This window comes from Syngnathus acus, chromosome 10 (genome assembly GCF_901709675.1).
Source record: "Syngnathus acus chromosome 10, fSynAcu1.2, whole genome shotgun sequence".
In the NCBI taxonomy this organism is placed as follows: domain Eukaryota; kingdom Metazoa; phylum Chordata; class Actinopteri; order Syngnathiformes; family Syngnathidae; genus Syngnathus; species Syngnathus acus.
Window position 1 is genome coordinate 4,258,808 of NC_051095.1, and position 18,765 is coordinate 4,277,572.

Sequence of the window (18,765 nt, forward strand, 5' to 3'; positions counted from 1 at the left end):
CACCAACACCAAAGGAAATTTGCGAGTGAGAAGAGCGAGCAGCGGTCCACAAAATCCTCACTGTGACAATCTTGCAGTGAATTCAGAGCAATAAAATTGATTTTTTTGTTCGGGTGGGCAAAGTTATATCGGTAACTAAATCGCAGGCCGCATTTAGCCGGGCTTGCGTCATTCAGGTAGAAATAGTCAAGAGCAAACAAAAAGCACCCCCACAAAAAATGTTTTGCATTCTGTTTTGGCTGGAAGTAAACAAACCAAATTGGGATTACACAGTGGCAATTTCGGCTTCTTTCTATTTTTACATCCAGTTGGAGCTTCGGGAAGCATTCATGACTCTAAATGATGAAAAATATGGACTGGATTTAATTAAAGGAGAAACACACCCAAATTTTTGGTGCTGATTCAAGTTCGTCATAAATGCTCCACCAAATTATTAAGTCAGTCATGTTCAGTAAAAGGGCATATTTTTATCTATAGAAGGGAAAATGAGAGTTCTCCCAAAAATTCCGATCATGCAGCCCTGGGTAGGAGCAAGTGGATTTCAGCATGAACCCCGCAAAGCACATCCACTTTTCAACGTAAACATCTGTAAAACATCAGCTCCAGTGTCGGCCTCTCATTATTTCAAGGGGGGAGGGAGTGACAATTATTGCTGATGAAATGAAAACGCTTTCCCTGTCATAAGACATTCGCATCTTTTGACACTCTCTGGGAGGCGGAGCTTTGAGGTCGAGTTGGGGGCGGGGCATTACGAGACCACACAGCACAAGTGTGAAGAACAAATGGGGAATGACGAAGATTTCTCCAAATGAAATACACACCATAAACATACATGGGAACCAACAAGGAGGCTCTGAAAAGCGGTCGGAGGTCTGCTGCCAACTTGGAACAGTAGCAAAAATGGTTTCCAGCTTCATTAGCGTCCCAAAGGAGTTCAAAGCGCCTGAAGACTTACAAGAGCGGGCCCCCGGGCTAATTGTGCCGCCCGACGGGGATCTCGCATCTGGCGAAGAAATGCGACACCGGGTCGGGTGCCAACTGAGAAGCGAGAACTTCTGCGAGCGAAGACACCAAACCGAATCCATGGCCATGCTGTTCACCGTCAAAGCGGTGTCGCTGGGTTGTTAGCAGTTGGCCAGCTGGTGTCCGATGCGTGTCGCTCGCAAGAGTTAAGCGGCAACAATGCGCATTTCGTAGGACGGACAGAATGCAGACCGCAAGCAGCAGGTCTGAAGTGGCAAAGGGGGTTCGGGATTGAGTTTCCACCAGATTAGACGGAGAGCGCGAAACAACTTTGCCGCTTAGCCGCTCGGCTTTCTCATAGTGTGACAAATGCACTCGTCAGAGTTAAAGTGGATCCTGGGATAAAAGATGCTAGCGGTGTTTTCGTCACGGCTCTATTAGCATCGTCAGAGAGAGCTTTTGGATTTTTTTTGTGGGTAGCTGTATCTTGTCATTATAGACTTTAGCGAGATTTTAGCACGCAGGGAGGGGAAAAACTTTGGAAAGCCACTGGAGCTTTTCAGCGTGAGGGCTTTCTCTCTCATCTGCCATTGGGAAGGGACGATGGGAACGGCTGGTGGGGATGCCTGCGGTTTGGGTTTCCTCCCGCCAAAAACCTCGCTGGGTCACCGAGAAGAGAGTAATGAATCGCAAAGGGTGGCGTCGAGTGCGAGCAGACACCCTGCCCAAGTTAGCCAAAAATCAAAGAACGGCTATCATTCCCAGGAATTTCAAATGGACAGATATATGTCCCAACGGTGTCTCCGCTAAAGCAACAACGACGCCGCCTTGTATTTAGCCAGATACGGAAACAGCTATCCGATGGGAAACTTTCATTAAACGCAATCCCAAAAGGCTGTTTTGTTAAGTGGAGCTAAAAACCTCAAACATTTTTAGTGGGGGTCGACTTTTTAGCTCCCCAAGCTATCTTTATATGCTACATAGATCATATGTTAGTATGCTAACATGTTAGCTATTGATTTTTCCTTCTTCAAGCCGAACATTTTAAATGGGGGTCGTTATCTTTATATGCTAGTATGCTAATATGCCAGCTACTGGTTTTTCCTTCTACATGCCAATTACTTGACCCAGTCGCAATGTTGTGTCATGGCTGTGAGCCTTTCATCCCTCGTTTCTCCAGGGAACCGCTCCACTTGTGACTAAAACAACCCAAATGAGCATTCCATCCCTCAGAATTTTGGACGGCGTGGCCTTTCTAATCAATAGCGACAACAAAAGCCTCTTTCTAGTTTTGAGCGTTTGCTTGTCTGCATGACTGACTGTCCCGGGAGATTGGAGTTGCTGCTAATGAGCCCCCCCCCCCCAAAAAAAACAGACTGGGATGCTAAATGGAAAACCCACAAGCATTTTTGATGAACCTTTGGCTCATATTTGACCTCGGTGAAAGCAAAGTTATCCTGGTCAGAAAGCTCAAAAATCATCCCTGTCGTGTACCTAATGAAGCGTCCCTTGGTTTCCTCATGTCTGCGGGGCATCTGCGAGCGTTCAGTATATCAGCAATTAGCAGCCCAGCCTCTCAATGTGAATAATCCATGAGAACCTGCCTGTAGCTTGGAGACATTCATTAATTTTTTCTCCCACATCGACATCGCCTCTGATAAATCTGATCTGTGAGTGGACACGGAATAATAATGGAAAGCTTTTTATTTACGTGAACCAAAATCTTGGCCAATCACAGCAGGTAATGAAAAATGAATGCGCTGAAAGGTTAACGGTTGTTCTCTGAGAGACTTTTGATGACTAATTGATTGCTCCTCCTTTGAAGATGGAAAAAGGAAGCTTGTTCTTTTGTTCCTTGGCATAAACTCGCAGACACAAAACGCGCCGGCGCTGTCGTTTCCGCCGCCACGCGGGATCAGCGCACACTCGCTAGCTCGTCCTTCGTCGTCTCCAAAATAGCCGACACCTGACGCGACAACTGGGATCTCGGCGCGCCGACAACCCGGTCCAGAATCCGCGGGTCCCGTTTCAAAGCCTCGCGAGCCGCCGGGCCCTCGTAGCCCGGCCGTGGGGGCTATTTGAGAGTGATGACCTTTGACCCCTGGCTTCCGCACTGTGATCACATCCCACTGCGCGTGCTTTTGTGCACCAACTACTTTGGAAAGATCTGATGACCAAACATGAAGCCCCTATGGAGAAGATACGAGTTATTAACAGCTAAATCATGAAAAGAAGTCAAAAGTAAAATCTGTCCATCATAAAAATCAAAAGAGCCGATCTTAAGAGCAACGTGGAGAATGTAACTTTGCTTTAACCTTGGCCTCATTGCTCCAGCGATTCTCCCTCGTGTGAGTCAGTGAGTTCCAACGCCACGCGGCATGACTCGACTCGGTAAAAGAAACGTCCTCGCTGGCCCTTCGGCGCAAGAACACGAGGAGGTCGGAAAACCCGAGGATCCGGGAAGACGTGATGTGAAATTAAGAGGAAGTGACGCATAGGTCATGTCAGGCGACACATGCCAAAACATTTGAGTTCATAGTTCGCTTTAATTTGGTCCCTCAATAAAAAAATCATCACACACTCAGACTTGTTTTTCCTTAAAATGATTCCAAAGTGTGCGGACGTTCTCTTAAGTCAATCGACACGGAACAGCTGTCGCGGCACTTTAGCGATTGTTGTGGCTAACAAGTGCATCGTACCGTCGATCTATCATTATTAAAAATGAAACGTTCCAATATTGGATCCACAAAACCACTAGAGAAGCTCATGTTTATGGCATAAACGTTTACACATTTCATGTGAACAGGCCAAATGAGGACTATGTTGTTGCGTGTTTATGATGGGCAAAGCCGCCATGCTTGGGATACATTAAGGACTTTTTATGATTATTATTTTTTTTCCCCTTCCAAGCTGACTTTGGCCTCATTTCTCCCCTTTTGGCACCAACAAGAAGCATTTTGCACACCTTGCCAGGATTGTAAAATGTATTGAATGCAGACAAGTAAATGTCAACTTTAATGACATGCCTACTAGATGTCTGCAATTCAGTTGTGTCACATCGTTTGTGTTTTTTTTGTGTTTTGTTCCCTTATGGCATCAATTAGAACACTTTACAGTCCGACTGGATTTAATCAGAGCAGCCAGCCGGCTTTCCATCCGCGGCAAAAGGTGACAAAAACAGAAACAGTGCACGCTTGTTTTGGATGTTAAATAAAGCCGCTGACCTTCAGAATTCATTTGCAACACGCAAGCAAGAAAAAAAAAAAAAAGTCTTTCATCAGACTTTGGTGACAGAGCCAGTAATTGGAGCGCCCTCTGCGTTAAGGCATGATTTACATCCTGGCCTTCGATCGGCACGCACTAACTTGAGCGGCCACCATCTCTTGCGGCAGCTGAAAAGTCGTCAATCAAAAATGGCCGCTTCCTCTGCGGTGTTCCGATTCGATGGTTTGCACCGCTCCAGACTCAAATTGTGTGTCTCATTTGGCGGGCCTGTTAGTTTGCCTGTAAATCAGATGAAGGGGGGGGGCTTTTGTTTGATGAAGGCCTGAAGCATCTCTTAGGATGAGGCGCTAACGTTAGCTAACGCGCGCTGCGGCAGTCATGAGCAACACACCCCAGGAAGTGACTGACGAAACACCACTGGAACAGTTCACGTCAGTTCGCTCTCGGTTATTGTGGCCTGGAATTATTTAAAAACAGCCTGCAGAGGCTCTTAAGAACTTTGTTTGTATTTATGAAAGCTTCATGGCGCATCCTTGTCAAATTAAAAGTCAAGTAACGAACAGCTAGCGAGGAGGCGCAAGCTAGGTCGCTACTTAGCTTGACGTGGCTGTCGGGAAATCAGCCCATAATCAAAAGGAGGGTTTGGGGTTTTAATTTTTATTTTTTTTTATATAGCGTCACCTGTACGGCTGTTCCACTGGGAGATCGTTTGTGAGAAAGCATTTCTTGCTGTAAAAACAAAACGAAGCATTCCTCTCAAAGTAGAATAACAAGTGCGGCTGCCGCCCGGCCGCTGCTCTTTATTTAGTAGATCAAGGGAGCCACTTGCCAAGGAGACATCTTGTTTGTTTTTGCACAACTGGAAGGGCCACACAAGTGGAAGCTTGACAAGTGCAATTGAACAATAATAGACGGTTTGCGACGTGAGGTTTTTTTTTTTTTTTTTTAGCTGTAAGCTTTCCCCTTTCTGAGTGATCAAGTGGTTTGAAGAAAAATTATTCCTCTGTGATACTCGTGGGTCGCAAATGAAACAAAGGTCCTGGCAGGTCCATAACGACAACCTGCCTTAATATCGTCATTGTCAGTGAGCGATGCACTCTTGGTAAGAATTTGATGAAGTAGACGATTCAAAAGAGTTTATGACGGCACTAAATATAACAGGTGCAAAAGAAACGCCGACTCAGCGTGCCGAGCAACCGTCCTGACGCTCTCGGCGCCTGTGATGCGTATCCAAGAGGAGCGGCGGTAACACAAACCCGTCGGCTCGTAAATCGACAGGTTCTCTACGGCGGCGATGATGAAAAAGACGAGGGTGAGTGAATCCGAAGCGAGAGGACGAGAAGGTGTCTTATGCAACTAAACAAGCGGGATCATCTATCAGCGCGGGAGGAGCACTTTGCCGCGCCACTGGATGAATGCACAAATGTTATTTCTTTTCCTGATTAAAGCCAAACAAGAGAATGGATGTTGGGTAAAGGAACAAAAAGCTAACTTGATTCGCCAGAGTGGAAAAGGAACAACATTTGCTTTGGTCTACCCAAATTTACACGTTTAAACAAACCAGGAAAATAATACCCACAATAAAAGACAATAAAAGGTTTTGGCGAGAACCCGCAGGGTCCCAACCCAGAATTCCGTCCTGCCAGTGATCGCAATTAAACATTCTATTTTTCCGATTATTATTTTTAAATGAAACTTGATTCCGTGGCACAGTTTTTACAAGCCGTCGTGAACGGTAAATCAGCGCAAAGGTATAATCCGAGGTTGCCGTGGCAACGAGAGGGATGCGATTCTTCGCGTTATACGAGGCTGGCGCAGCGACCTAAGGCGGATCCCGACGAGACTCGAGTTTCATAACATTGCAGACCGGAAGCCTGGCCAACATTCCCGCCCGACCCGTACCACCAGCCTGGCGAGAAAGCTGACAGTTGTCACCATCCGTCATCGCAGGAACCCGTAAACGATCGTGGCTCGCCACGCCGGCCGATAAAACTCCAGCCGGGCCCTCATAAAGGCCTCCCGTCGTCAATCAACAAACATGCTGACATGACAAGTGGGACCCTCCGCCGTCAATCATCCTCACACAATGGGACCAATCATCAGACTGCACACAATGTCGGCCTTTTTCTGGCCTTTCCGCATCAGCCTGTTGCTATGGTGATGAAAATATCAATGAGCGATGCCTGATGATGTGGCCATGTGATTCACAAGTAAAGAATCTGGATTTAAGAATGGAAGATGGAGCATCTCCTCGCCTATGATCCAACAGCACGCGATCGCTGATTTTCCTGCAACTGATTTTTATTTATTTTATTTTTTTTACTAAGCCTCTGAGCGAGAGCTTGCACTCATGGTTGGCACCGGTTTGAGTTTGGACACCTCGAACTGCCAGCAAATGCGGGTGGGCAGCCCCCTGTAACGTGAGCCCCATGCTCAGACTAAGACGGCGCTCCTCCACTTTGGAAGTGGAGAGGGAGCAGCACTGTTGGAATTTTTCAAACTAAACAAGACATTTGTCAATTTTCTCTCTGACGCTGCCAGATTGATGTGAATTTGTGTTTGAGAGCTCCCTTGGGATCATTTTAATAGCCTGGGATATCCATATTTGATGAGACCACTTGGCGTGGAACTACAGAAGTCGATTCCATTCAGAACAGTGGACAGCGCCATTTGGTAACTCTCGACCTGTATTTTGGCAAGTGAACATCCACAAATGCCTTTTTTTCCCCTCTTACATAGGTTGTAAACTGCCATGGGATAATAAATAATCCGTCCTAGTTTCAAGTTCAGATCCCGATTCCCAGACAGTGTTTTCCTACATTAAAACCCTCGCTCGCACATCCGCCGACATAGTCGGATTAGCAGCCAATATAATCGTATCGTGGCTTAGCTTGGACGCTCGCTTCGGGCTTGCTAAAACAGGACGAGGAGACACGGGACGACTGTTTGCAGCCTCGCGTGTTCCCGACTGTCCGTTCCTCGTTGGCCGAGAAAAATCAAATGATGATGTAACGCACGTATTTATCTTACGGGCTTCAAATCATGATCAGTTGTTGTGGCCAAATGTGAACAGGTGGATGTTGACTTTTCAACTCCTCACTCATCTCGACCCATTTGGGGAAAATGGCTGCCGCCTAACGATGTCTATTTTTCGGCTAATTTTGCACCCCGCCATTCCGGTTTGACCTAATTGGCACCATTCACAACTACATTGCCCGATCTCGGGTTACACTTTACTATGGCGCTCCGAGAGCAGCTGCCAGACTGGACCAAGTTACCACGCGCCATATATAAGCAAAGGATGAAGGCTTCCGACGCACAGCAGTTGCGCGGATTACGCCACGCCGCGTTAGTTCCCACATTGTAAAGATTTCACCACAAGGCTTCAAATCGGAGGAAATGTTGCCCGGCAATTGGCGTCCAGCGCTCCCGAGGTACTAAAGTGTGTTTTGGCTCGTAGGTGGGAAACTGCTGGACTGTCGCTGCAGCCGCAAGACACACTCGCGGGCCAATTATTTTTTTTTTTTTGGTACCACCCGGGTTTTGGGGCCAAAAGAACACGTCCATTACAAGTAAATGACACTTGGGACGAGACAGGAACACTGGCACCCTTTTGGACTTGGCCTATTTAGGGCCCTGATGTGTGTGTACTGGCTCAAAGTAGTCAGTCATCACAGTCGTAATTTGACAGTGAAATGATGGAGTGCGGTGAGTTCAAGAAGGTTGTCTCCGGGGATGTCGAGTCAGCGGGAGACTAATATCTGCACTCACATGCCACCTCGACAAGGAAAAGAGAAAAGGTTGCATGCCTTGTCAAATGTAATTCTGCTTTTTGCCTCAAGGTGCTCTCTCGTTAAACACCAACATTGCAGCGTAAGCGTCACGACAGATGGGCTGATATCTCAAGTTTCCTCTTTGAGGTTTTTATTTTGGTCCCGCGTGTCATTCTGTAGGGCTGCCTCCCAAGTCAGACCAAAGTTCCCCGAGGTCAAAGGCCGCATCCACTCCGAGGGCGCCCGTCACAAACAAGAGAGCGGTCACCGCCGCTGCTTTTTATTTGTCACCGCTGATGTCATGTGACGGCATCTGCGGCATCTCTACGAGAGCCCGGCTGGGTGTCGACTGATAGGCGAGCTCGGGGGCGCTAGCAAAACACGCTGCACGGCTGCAATCAAGTACTACCTCCAATAATGGATGCTAAATTCATTTTGCAGATTAATAAAAAAAATGCATGCACTGTGGTGCTCAAACTACGGCCCAGGGGCCATTTGTGGTCCACACAAATACAAAATAGTAACATCATTTCATAACAAAGATAATTCAATGTCAAAAACAAAAAAATCTGCTTAGTGTCAAACTCTAATTTGCAAACATTTCCCATAAATGCGCCTCAAGTATGGTCATCTTACTACAGATTGCTCTTGTTTTGGTTTCCACGGCAAATCTCCAACAAGATGCTCCAAAGCAGCCACACCAGCCTGAAGCCCCGGATCACAAAAAATTGTTTAACACTATCTCCACAATTCACTACGACATAGTTCTCAGTCGTTGCATGCACTGGCGGAGTTAGAGGGGGGTGCAGCGGGGACACTGCCCCCCCCTTGGACTCAGGTGCCAGGTCAGATAATTGACTTTTGCATATTTTCAGATTTTTCTGCCAAATTTTCATCCGTCCCCCGTATGGACCTTGTAATGAATTTCTTTTGTTAAATATCCTTGGCCACCCAAGGAATAAAAAAAAATAAAAAAATAACTCTTTAAAATTCCCTTTACAGACATTTTGAGAACTGTGTTTACAGATAAACAGGTGGCGCTCCCAAAACGCATCGAGCAGATCGCGGTAGCCATAACTTAGTGACACCCCTCGAGGATAAACACAGACAAAGAACAGAAGGAGGCCTTTCAACACCCTGCCACAACCCCCCCTCCCACTTCCATCTAACCAGACTCATCTGTTTTCGGTTTCGGAGCAGATCATCAACACTCTCACCTTTGCTTATATCAAATCCTCACCTCCCCCTAAAAGAACCCCCCCCCCCCCCCCTTATTTGTGGAGGACCCCGAGGTATGCACCTGTCCGCGGGGATTCAACCACTATCTGCAGCGCCTGCAGCATGATTCATTGTTGTTGGACGCCGTTTGCTGCACGGCTCGCTGCTAATGATGATAATCGCTCATCCCATAAAGCTTTCCCCAAATAGCGGATACAAAACAAGTCCAGCAAATACGTTATTGTTTTGCGCCAACACGAAACCGTGAGGAAGTTGTAACTTCTGCCGAGCGTTAACAAAAACGCTTTTATGCCTTCAAGCCTAACCAGAGCTCAACCGCAGTGTTGACACATCATAAAATGTCATTATTTGGAGGGAAATGCTCCTAAATGGCTGATAAAAGGCTCCTTTAGCAAAGTGCAGAGACAATATCGGAAGCGGCGTACTTGAATCGAATGCAATCGAGACTTCGCAGTTAATCCTAACTTCCTGATTTGGCTTCCGAGAAGGAGCTTTGCTTTTCAAACGCAAACTTTGAGAGGTCGCAGTGGGACGTCTGGCCTTGCGCACTCCGCCACAAGCTTCTGACACATGATTATTTCCAAGTGCCATTTCTCCGCCCCCCCCCCCTCCTTTCAACAGAGCCTGTATTTGTTTCCGGGACCGTCACTTAATGAAACGCCGACTTCCTCGCTCCCCGCGGGTGCGGCGGAAAGGATTTTGGAGGCTATAAAAAGGACGCGGCGCTCGCGGCTAGCAAGACGCCTGCTATGTGTGATGTGGCTCATTCGCTCCGTACCATCGGCTGTCTGCATACTGTCATCTTTCAACCAAAGGCGTCCCGCCGGCCAGATTCTGCGTCTCCTTTAGCAAATTTACAGAAATCAACGGCGGGCGAACGGATGGTTTCAATGAGCCGACCGCACGAGGGGATGCAAATCCCCGCAAAGCCTTGCGAGTGTTTTTCCACACACTTGCCAAGAGTACACAGAGAGGAGAGTGTTGTTAAAAAAGGTGAAGAGGATTATGGCTCTGGTGGTGGACTGTACATACAGTCAACATTTACAGTGCTACACGATGTGAAAGTGGCAGTGTTAGCTTAAAAGCTTGCGTACAATTAATATGGCAAGTTTGAGATCAAGTAGGGGAGCTGTATTACATTTCCTTTCCAAATTTCACTACAGTTAGCAACATAACTTTCAGGAATAAAAAAAAAAAAAAATGATTGAGTGTTTTGAAATTCTTCCACAAGCTGCTATTGAAGAGACACTTGGAGAACCACTCAGATTTATGGCTCGCATCGATTCATTGGAGGATATTTTTAACCGATGTTTTTCAGCCAATCAGAGAAGGCGTTTCCCCAAGTAGTCGTTGAAATGGAATGAACCAGGGAATAAAAGTTTGACTCTAATTTGAAGGCCAGGTTCTCTATAGGTGTCACCACTCCTGACATTTGACAAGCTTGTTTTCTCTGCTTTTTGGTTACAAAGCAGAGTTTTTGGTGAAAATAATCCACATTCTACTGTTCATTACCAAATAATGGAAAAAGCTTTCAAAGCAGTAATTGCAATGACTAGATACAAATCATATTTCTTGTGCCAACATCTTTGTGAAGACTTCTGAAATTAAAAAACAAGAAGAAGTAGAAATGGGCCCATACCAGACTTGAAGTAAGGTATCGGGTCCTCGTGAAGGCTGCCGATACCAACAACCGATATTTGAGACAAAAATTAGGACATCGAGTCTTCCGCTGCAGTAGTTGGCGCTATTGTGCGGCAGTTTAACACAATTTCTTTTGTCATCATGTTAAATGAATTTTTCACATCAGGCATTACCGTTACTCGGTTCGAAAAACGTGGCCTGGAACATCCCTATTACAATAAATGTTCCAGTGCACATCCACTGGAACACGGCACAAGTTATGTTTTCATGCATAAACAGGCCCAGCTTTGATGGCGAGCGCAAATATTGACTCCTCCGAGACGGTGTCCCTGTAGCCGAGGAGACGAAAGCCGGCTCACCACACCTGCTGCGGCGGCCATATTTACACCCGGCAGCAGACGAGCTCGAGATCCATTGCACCCCCCTCGTTGCCGCTCCACACATCAGCACACACTCTTCTCCTTCGGCTCCTGACAGGGCCGGCTTTCTTGGCGACGGAGCAGCGGGAATCTCGCCAAGCGCACAACCCGAGCTGGAATGCGTGCGTGCGCTAAGTACACAACATCCAAACGAGCGACACAACCCGACTGACACATTCAATATGCGAAGACATCGCCACTGGGCCCAACCTGACCTGCACGGAATGCCACATGGAGTGTCCTCCAAAAGTATTGGAACGGCAAGGTCAATTCCTTTCTTTGGTTGTACACTCAAAACATTTGGCTTTCATATCAAAAGATAAATGAGGCAAAAATTCTGAATTTCATGCCTTGATGTGTTACACAAGTCAGAATGGAGCAATTTTCAAATGAGCAAAAGTATTGAAACATGTGATGGGTGCCCTGAAGAGGACAACGAAGGGGAAAACCCCAGAAACAAACACTTTCAGTCCATTTAAAATGAAAGTGTCTTTCGAACGGCGAGAGAACAAATAAGATTGCCAATCGCGGGGAAAAAAAATCCCGGTACGACAACAAAGAGCGACTGTTTGAAAGAAGGTCTGCAAAAGTGCCAGCCAATAGCAGTGCGGGCTCGTGAAGAGAGCTCAAAGGACGTCTTAGCCAGGGGTCAAAGGGCACCGGTGGGATGAGACAGAGGGTCTGTGAGCTGGCTTTTGTGGTAACTCTGAACCCCCTCGCCCGCAACCTCAGCCCAGCTCAGACGCAGATGGGGGGGGGGGGGGGATGCCGCCCACGTCACATGACAAAGACCGTCTTGAATGAGACTGCAAAACCAGAATGGCACTTGGAGCGCAGACCTCCACCAAGGCTGGAAGAAAAAAACCCTCATTTCTATATAAGCCCCTTCAGACAGGAATCATTTTTTTTCCAGCTATGGACTGGCATGTTCCCAAAGTCAACAGAGCAGGACAGTAAATGTTGATGAACACGCGCAAAGAAGCACTTTCAGCTATTTGCTTTTTGTTTGTAGGTTTTCCATTCAGAGTTTTGCCCTCAGGTTCCACACGCGTCACAAAAGCAAAGCGGGAAAAGTGTGCCGCGCTTTCAAAAGAGCTGCTTTCGGTTTTAAAGATGAAAAGCTATTTCTGGCCTTCAAGTGGAGAATTAGAGCAAGTGTAACTTGTGATGAGTCATCAGGAAGAAGTTAAAAGCTCAACTTGATGGGCTCGGTTCCGACGGAGAGGCAATCGAAGCGTAATTGCGTGTGCGTCACATGAGGTGAGTCGTCTTAAGCAGGAACAGCTGGCCGCCGCCGCCGCCACCTGCTTGACGTTACCGCGCACTCGCTAATTATCAGAGTTGTGCGACTCGAGTCACATTTGAGTCTGCAATTTTAAGAACGTGAATAAAACTTTTCAAAGACAGAAGACTGAAAGACTCCAATTGACTTTGACTCAAATTCAGTGACAAGTCATTCATTTAAAAATCAGTCGCTTGAAAAAAAGGCCAAGCTAGCTGTGTGAAGTGTGATGCTAAGCTAGGTATTAGCTTAGTATTAGTATAAATCATAATCAAACTTGATGTTTGTTATGCAATTATTTGAGAAGACAATTAGGCGATATATTTGTCAGTGAAGAGTGTAATATTGAAACAATGAAGAAAAAAAAAAATCTACATTTACATCTATACATAGATTGAGTACCATTCTGTTCGTGAAGATAAATGAATGGAGACGAGAACCTCATTTCGGCCAAGACTAAATGAAATCTACACACCACAACACAGAGCTCTGCCAAGACTGAAGCAGCAAAATAAACGTCCACTTTGCATTTCAAATTTAAAATGCATGCATCGTTCGTTGAGAAATAAAGGAAAAAGCCATGCTATGCAAATATCGTGGTATCTGCACCGAAATAACAACGGTGCATTAAGATGCACGTTTTCACCAAGCACTTTTGAGTGCAAGTAACTGTTTTTTTTTTGTTTTGTTTTTCTTAGTTTTAATGCTAATACCGTGAGACGGTTGAGCTGTCAATCGAAAAAAAAAATGAACTTGAAACCGTGTTGGACACAAAGCTGAGGGAACAAATGATTCCATCTACCGGCGGCAAGCGGGAAGCTCATGTGTCGTCCGCCTTTCACGACAACATGGCAAGTGTGCCAGCCACTCAGCACGTCTATGTTTAGGCCGCTCACTCAATCTCAGCTGCGCGCATTCGTCACAGCGGAGCTGCCAAATACGCGGCAACATCCGCGGCGTCCTTGAACGCACCACTTCCCATTCACTCCCACGCGCCGCGGGTGGCTCACCTGGAGGACAGTTGCATTCAGGTGACGCTTGCCGGGCGCTCCGGATCTTGACGAATTGCTCATAAGAACGCTGCAGAGAAGAATTACAACATCGTGATGTCTGCGTTGCTTCATTAGGGAGCATCGGCCACGCGCACGGGTCAATCTCACCTGGGAGAGCATCTCGTTGACTTTTTGCGCAACCAACGCATCCAAATCGTCGGCGGGGGCGCGCGTCGACGCGTCCGCGCCGCGCTCCAAACCCGCCAGCCGGCGCCTGACGTCTGCTGCGTGGATGCTGAGCACCACGCAGAAGGCGATGGACGCTACCGAGCACAGCGACGGGATGACGCTGGCGGCTCGACGCCGAGGGGTCACTTTCTCGTCCATGTTCCCCGTGGACGCTCCACGCTCCATCCGAATTACGGCGCGGGTTGACGGTCACGAGGCGTTCACGTTCACCGCCGCAAAACTTGTTGCACCTCAGACGTTCGCGAGAGGAGGCGCTGAGGAATCGCGTGTAAATCAAGGCGGCGTGGGCACTCAGAGCTTTTCCACGCTCAAGCACAAACACACACGCCCCCACCCTCGTTATGGCAGCAACACGCCCCCAAACTCTCGTGGCACCCTGCAGTCACTCACCGGATGACGACAGCCGTGAAATCAATTGGCATGTAGCCTTCATTCAATTCAATTAAACTTGCAATTGACAAGCTGCCCTACTGTGACCGTGAATTTCTTGTCTTTACGTTTTCCAGATTTACGTTGAACATGCGCGACACACACAGATAAGAAGCCATTAGGATGAAGACACGGAAGCACACCAGACACTAATTAATGTTAATTAGCAAGCGCTTGTTCGATGACGTTTTTTGGGCAAAATGTTGCCACCTAGTGGATAAAAGTGTTAAACGCTACCAACTTCAGGGGGAAGCATTGGTTCCTTGCGCCGATCCACGAGGAGAAAAATGCATACCGTAATATATGTCGTATATGGGGCGTTGCCGAATAGGACGACAATTTAAGCACCCATGTTTTACTTATTTTTTGATGTTAAGAAAATAAACCACCATACAATTTGATTCGTTTGGTTGAGATGTTACAGATCGTACGTGAAAAACATCTGAAAATACAGGTGAATCATCCTTTTGCAATTTAAATAAAAAGAAAAAAGAAAATGTCAATGTTACCCTAATTATAGTTGTCAGTGTAATGTCCAATGCAAGCAGTGTAAGCCATTCCAAAACAAAACTAAATCATGTTTTAAAAAAAGAGTTCTTGGTTTGAGTGAATCATTTTGTGAGAAACGAAAAAAAAAATGCAGAAATGAACCCATGGCGTTTGTCAACAATTCTAAAAGTTCAAACGTTTTCTTTTAATGCACTCCACATTTGAAAGAGTCCATTAGTCAAACGACAATAAAAAAAACATGTGCACATCTTGATGGGGAGCTTCATCCTATTTACATCACAAACTTGAACTTGGTGCTCCAGCGCAAACAGTATAAAAAAAAAACCAACAACAACTAAGTAGCAGCGAGTCAGTCTTCTTGGAAGTGAATGTGCTTGCTGGCTTCCTTGGCGCGAGCAGTGATGATCTTCTCCGCTTTGGACAAGAGCTGAAAGGATTTGAAAGATAAGCTTGAAGTCAGCGCCTTGAAGGAGCAGTCGTCTCACCTTGGCCGTGCCGCGCTTCTTCTCTCTCGGCCGGTTGAGCTTGACCTGCCGATCCACCAGGATCTTCTGCCAGTACCTCTGCTCGTTGTCACCTGTTGACAACCAAACACGCGTTTTCTCTCGGATTCTTGTGACTTTCTTGGAAGCAAGCGTGTGGGGCCCACCTGAAAGGATCTCCAGCTGCCAGCTGTGCACCTTCTGCAGCTCGGCTTTATTATCGTTGACGGCCTGCGCGTACTCTGGCCGCTCGAAGCGCACGTAGCCCTCGGCGTCGCCTTCCAACAGGTCCACGTACGCCACCGGCGAGATCTTGCACAGGGTGTCCTATGTCCCAAAGGAAAGTGGGATGAAAGCGTGACATTTTTTTTATGCAAATGGTGGACAAAAGTCTTGGCTAGCTTTGGTTTTATCATTAAGCCGGAAAAGCAAAGTAACTAACTAACAAATAGATAAATAGAGAGCAGGAGAGGGAGGTGTATGTAGATTATATGGATAGAACAATAAAGTACCAACTACGGCCAGAAGGTGGCATCAGTGAGTCCCTTTGGATGAACTGACTATCAAAACAATGCACAAGTGCACAAGTTGGTGAACATTGAACTTTAGAATTTTGACCGTGACAAGCACCTCATGATTGCTCAAAGCGTTTGTCACGTTGAATCTACAAAGTCTGTCAGAAAAGGGAGGATGGAGATTCTTTTAAATTTTGAAGTAGAAGCAGTGACTAATTTACGTAGTACACACAAACTCACACATGGCATATACACAGTTAATCAAACAACATTGTTACACTGGTATATTTTTGGGGTGGACTTCCCCTTTAACGTGCTCTTTACCTTGATTATCTTCCTCCCCAGAAGCGCCTTGTTGTCCGTAATCTTCATGATGACGCCGCTGGTGAACTGCGGACCCAGAGCGCTCGCTTTCTCGCTCGCCTCCACTGTAAGAGGGAAAAAAAAAACCCTGAGGCCTTTCCACGTTTAGCACGCGAGATGTTCTGAAGCGAAGCGGCGTCGTGCTGAACTCACTCTTCTGGTCGCTTCTGCCGCCACGCCGCTCCTCGCCGTCCAACTGCGTCATGCACTTCTTCAGGGAGGACATGCTGCGTTTCTGCAGCCGCAGGTACTCCGACTTGAGCTCCAGCCACGCTTTCCTGCCATCGCATAAACGTGGTTATTTGCCCGCACACATTTTTTGTTTTTGCTTACTGGAGTGTGGCCTCGTTGTCGTGCGCTCGTACTTGGACATGACCCTCAGCGGGATGACCTCCTCGCCAATCTTAAGCTTCTCCTTGTGTTTCTTCTTCCTCTTTCTCTTGGCTTTGACCAGCGAGTCTTCTTGGTTTTCTTTCCCATGCTCGCCCTCTAGTGGCGGATCTGCACATGCAATCACATTGTCAATTCACTTGGGGTTTTTTTCTCCATGGTTTGTTGACAGAAGCTTACTGCTCTCAAACTCGACTTCATCGTTCTCCTCGAGCTTCCTCATCTTGGCGGGCAGCGCCGCTTCCGATTCGTCCACCGCCCGCGAGCGGCGTCTCTTTTTCTCCGAGATTTTACCCGTCGTCTTCTGACTTGCGGCATCTGAGCCTTGCTGCTGCTTCTTTTTCTTCTTCTGCTGTTGCTGCTGCAGAACTGGCGGCTCGGCGTCCATCGGCGCCACTTTGGCCTCCTCTGCCAGCAGCTTCTTTTTCTTCTTCTTTTTCTTTTTCTTCTCTTCCTCCCCGCCGCCACCTGCGACACATTTTTAAAAAAATTAATTCCCTTCCAATCATTCTATTGTTCTCTTTCCCAACAAATTCAAAACAACCCAAGCACAACCTTTTGCGCCACAGCTTGTCCTTAGTTTTCAATCAAGTGTTTTCTTTCTTTTAATTGTAACTGTCTTGTGTTCCAATTTTCAATCAAATTAAAATAAATAAAATAGGAAGAGCATTTTTTTTTTTTTTGGCCAGGCAATGTGTACCTGAAGACGGATTGTCTGCAGTCATCTTGATGGGCTTCCCCTTCTTAGTCTTTGGGAATATTCCCGGCTTCCTAGGAGCATCTTCAGGAGGGTTATTGAGCATCTGGATGTGGGGGGAAAAAAAAGAAACCTACTCAAGTTTTCTTCAGCTCATCAGTGGCTTATTATTATGAATAAAAGTTCACCTCAATGGCTTTTTTGGCTTGCTCTGGGTTCTCGAACTCCACAAAGGCAAAGCCTTTGGGATCGTTGGTGGTTTTGTATCTGGGGATGCTGGCGTAAACGACGGTCCCGCATTTAGAGAAGACCTTCTCGATCCAGCTGTGAGTCACGTCCTTGGGCAGGAGCTCCTAAATGAAAAGACATTCCTGGGTCAATGCAGCCCTTGAGTTAAACAACACTGGAAAGTAATGAAATGGTTTTGGGCTGGATAACAATTTGACCAACAACATAAACAGAGCGCTTAAAAGAAAACCAAAAGTTTACCACGTAGACTGTGCGGCTGTCCACGTCAGGTGGAACATCTCCGATGGGAAGTTGCCGTCTCACTTTATCACCTTCTAGATTCACCTGAAAGTTTGCCACACGTTTTCTATTCATTGAGTCGGATTCGAATGCACAGGCAGGCTTTTGCCGCTCCTCACCTCCAGCAAGGAAGAATTCTTCAGAGCCCTGGCGATGAGTTTCGTGTCGCTCGTCAGCTTCTTCATGCGATTGAAGCTCGCCACCACGGATAAATCAACATCTGAGACAAAACCACAAAGCAGTCAAAACAGGTCCGATGCAATTTTCGATGTGGGTGACTTACAGCCGTCATCCGACTCGTCAATGAGCTTTCTCAGAAAGCGGTCCTTGTGGAGGTTGACGTCTCCGAACCAGAACTCCACTTGTTTTTTCACTTCGCACAGCAGCTGCTTAACGCGGGATCTTTTCTTCTTGTCCGTCTCTTTGGTCGAAGCTCCTCCGTCATCCGCAGCTTCCTTCGGTTCGTCCATACTTTCCCTCCGGAGCCCGAATCGACAAAAAGAAACGCTACCACAACGTCCGAGATAAACTCCAAGCAGTCACTTTCCAAACTGGGCTACTGCGCGACCTGAGCTTTAAAACTACACACTTCTGCCCGCTACATATTTGTCAAGTGGAAATTCATATGCCAGTGCACACGATTTGGATAGTTTAACAGAGCAAAACGTGAAAAACGGTAAAAGTCACTAATTTCCCATAAGCAATTGGGCATGAAGCGCTCACGGAAAAGCTGCTGTCGCGGGATATATACGTCACACGTATACGCCACGTAAGGGGCATTCAAAAACGTAGGAAACTCGAGTGATCCATGCAGCAATGCCAAATGATAATAATGATAATATATTATTAATTATTGACGGCACAAACATACGGTGTCTTGTCATTATTGAATACCATTCCAATTTTGTTCCTCACGTAGCAATATTACATAAAAGCTGAGCATACTTTTATGAAAAATCAAAATTACCAGCAGAGGGCGCTCTGGGAATGTACCGTATTTTCCGCCCTAAAAGGCGCACCTAAAAACCTAAAATTTTCTCAAAAGCCGACAGTGCGCCTTATAGGCCA

General features: G+C 46.7%; 2 protein-coding genes and 1 long non-coding RNA gene across 17 annotated transcripts in view; 1 reads left to right on the forward strand and 2 right to left on the reverse strand.

The window, feature by feature from the left end:
- The window catches only part of LOC119129617 (collagen alpha-1(XXV) chain), a 65,012-nt gene extending 51,029 nt beyond the window's left edge, over nucleotides 1–13,983 (reverse strand). For all 15 annotated transcript variants that reach the window (XR_005099290.1, XM_037262967.1, XM_037262964.1 and 12 more), the window contains exons 1-2: nucleotides 13,703–13,983; nucleotides 13,553–13,622 (exon numbers count right to left, since the gene is read on the reverse strand). Coding sequence is in view for 14 of the 15 variants with exons in the window: in XM_037262967.1 (XP_037118862.1) it covers nucleotides 13,553–13,622; nucleotides 13,703–13,948 (316 nt within the window). In the remaining variant the exon portion in view is untranslated. The remainder of the gene's footprint in view (nucleotides 1–13,552; nucleotides 13,623–13,702) is intronic.
- Nucleotides 13,333–14,246, forward strand: LOC119129623. Its single transcript, XR_005099291.1, has 2 exons — nucleotides 13,333–13,573; nucleotides 13,670–14,246. It is a non-coding gene; the product is annotated as an uncharacterized LOC119129623 (long non-coding RNA).
- A 604-nt stretch (nucleotides 14,247–14,850) lies between these two features.
- Nucleotides 14,851–18,443, reverse strand: larp7 (La ribonucleoprotein 7, transcriptional regulator). Its single transcript, XM_037262970.1, has 12 exons — nucleotides 17,981–18,443; nucleotides 17,817–17,917; nucleotides 17,659–17,742; nucleotides 17,358–17,522; nucleotides 17,173–17,275; nucleotides 16,653–16,940; nucleotides 16,448–16,583; nucleotides 16,236–16,360; nucleotides 16,044–16,147; nucleotides 15,372–15,531; nucleotides 15,208–15,299; nucleotides 14,851–15,149 (listed from the first exon to the last, which is right to left on the reverse strand). The coding sequence occupies exons 1-12, from the start codon at nucleotides 18,165–18,167 to the stop codon at nucleotides 15,072–15,074; spliced, it is 1,623 nt and encodes a 540-aa protein (XP_037118865.1). The 5' UTR covers nucleotides 18,168–18,443; the 3' UTR covers nucleotides 14,851–15,071.
- Between the last annotated feature and the right edge of the window lie 322 nt (nucleotides 18,444–18,765).

Bases quoted from the DNA above. Each gene is read 5' to 3' on its own strand.
- larp7 (XM_037262970.1), bottom strand. From the start codon at position 18,167: ATGGACGAACCGAAGGAAGCTGCGGATGACGGAGGAGCTTCGACCAAA. The intron at 17,918-17,980 runs GTAAGTCACCCA...GTTTTGTCTCAG, and splicing joins TGACGAGTCGGATGACGGCT to ATGTTGATTTATCCGTGGTG. The intron at 15,150-15,207 runs GTGAGACGACTG...AAATCCTTTCAG, and splicing joins AGAAGCGCGGCACGGCCAAG to CTCTTGTCCAAAGCGGAGAA.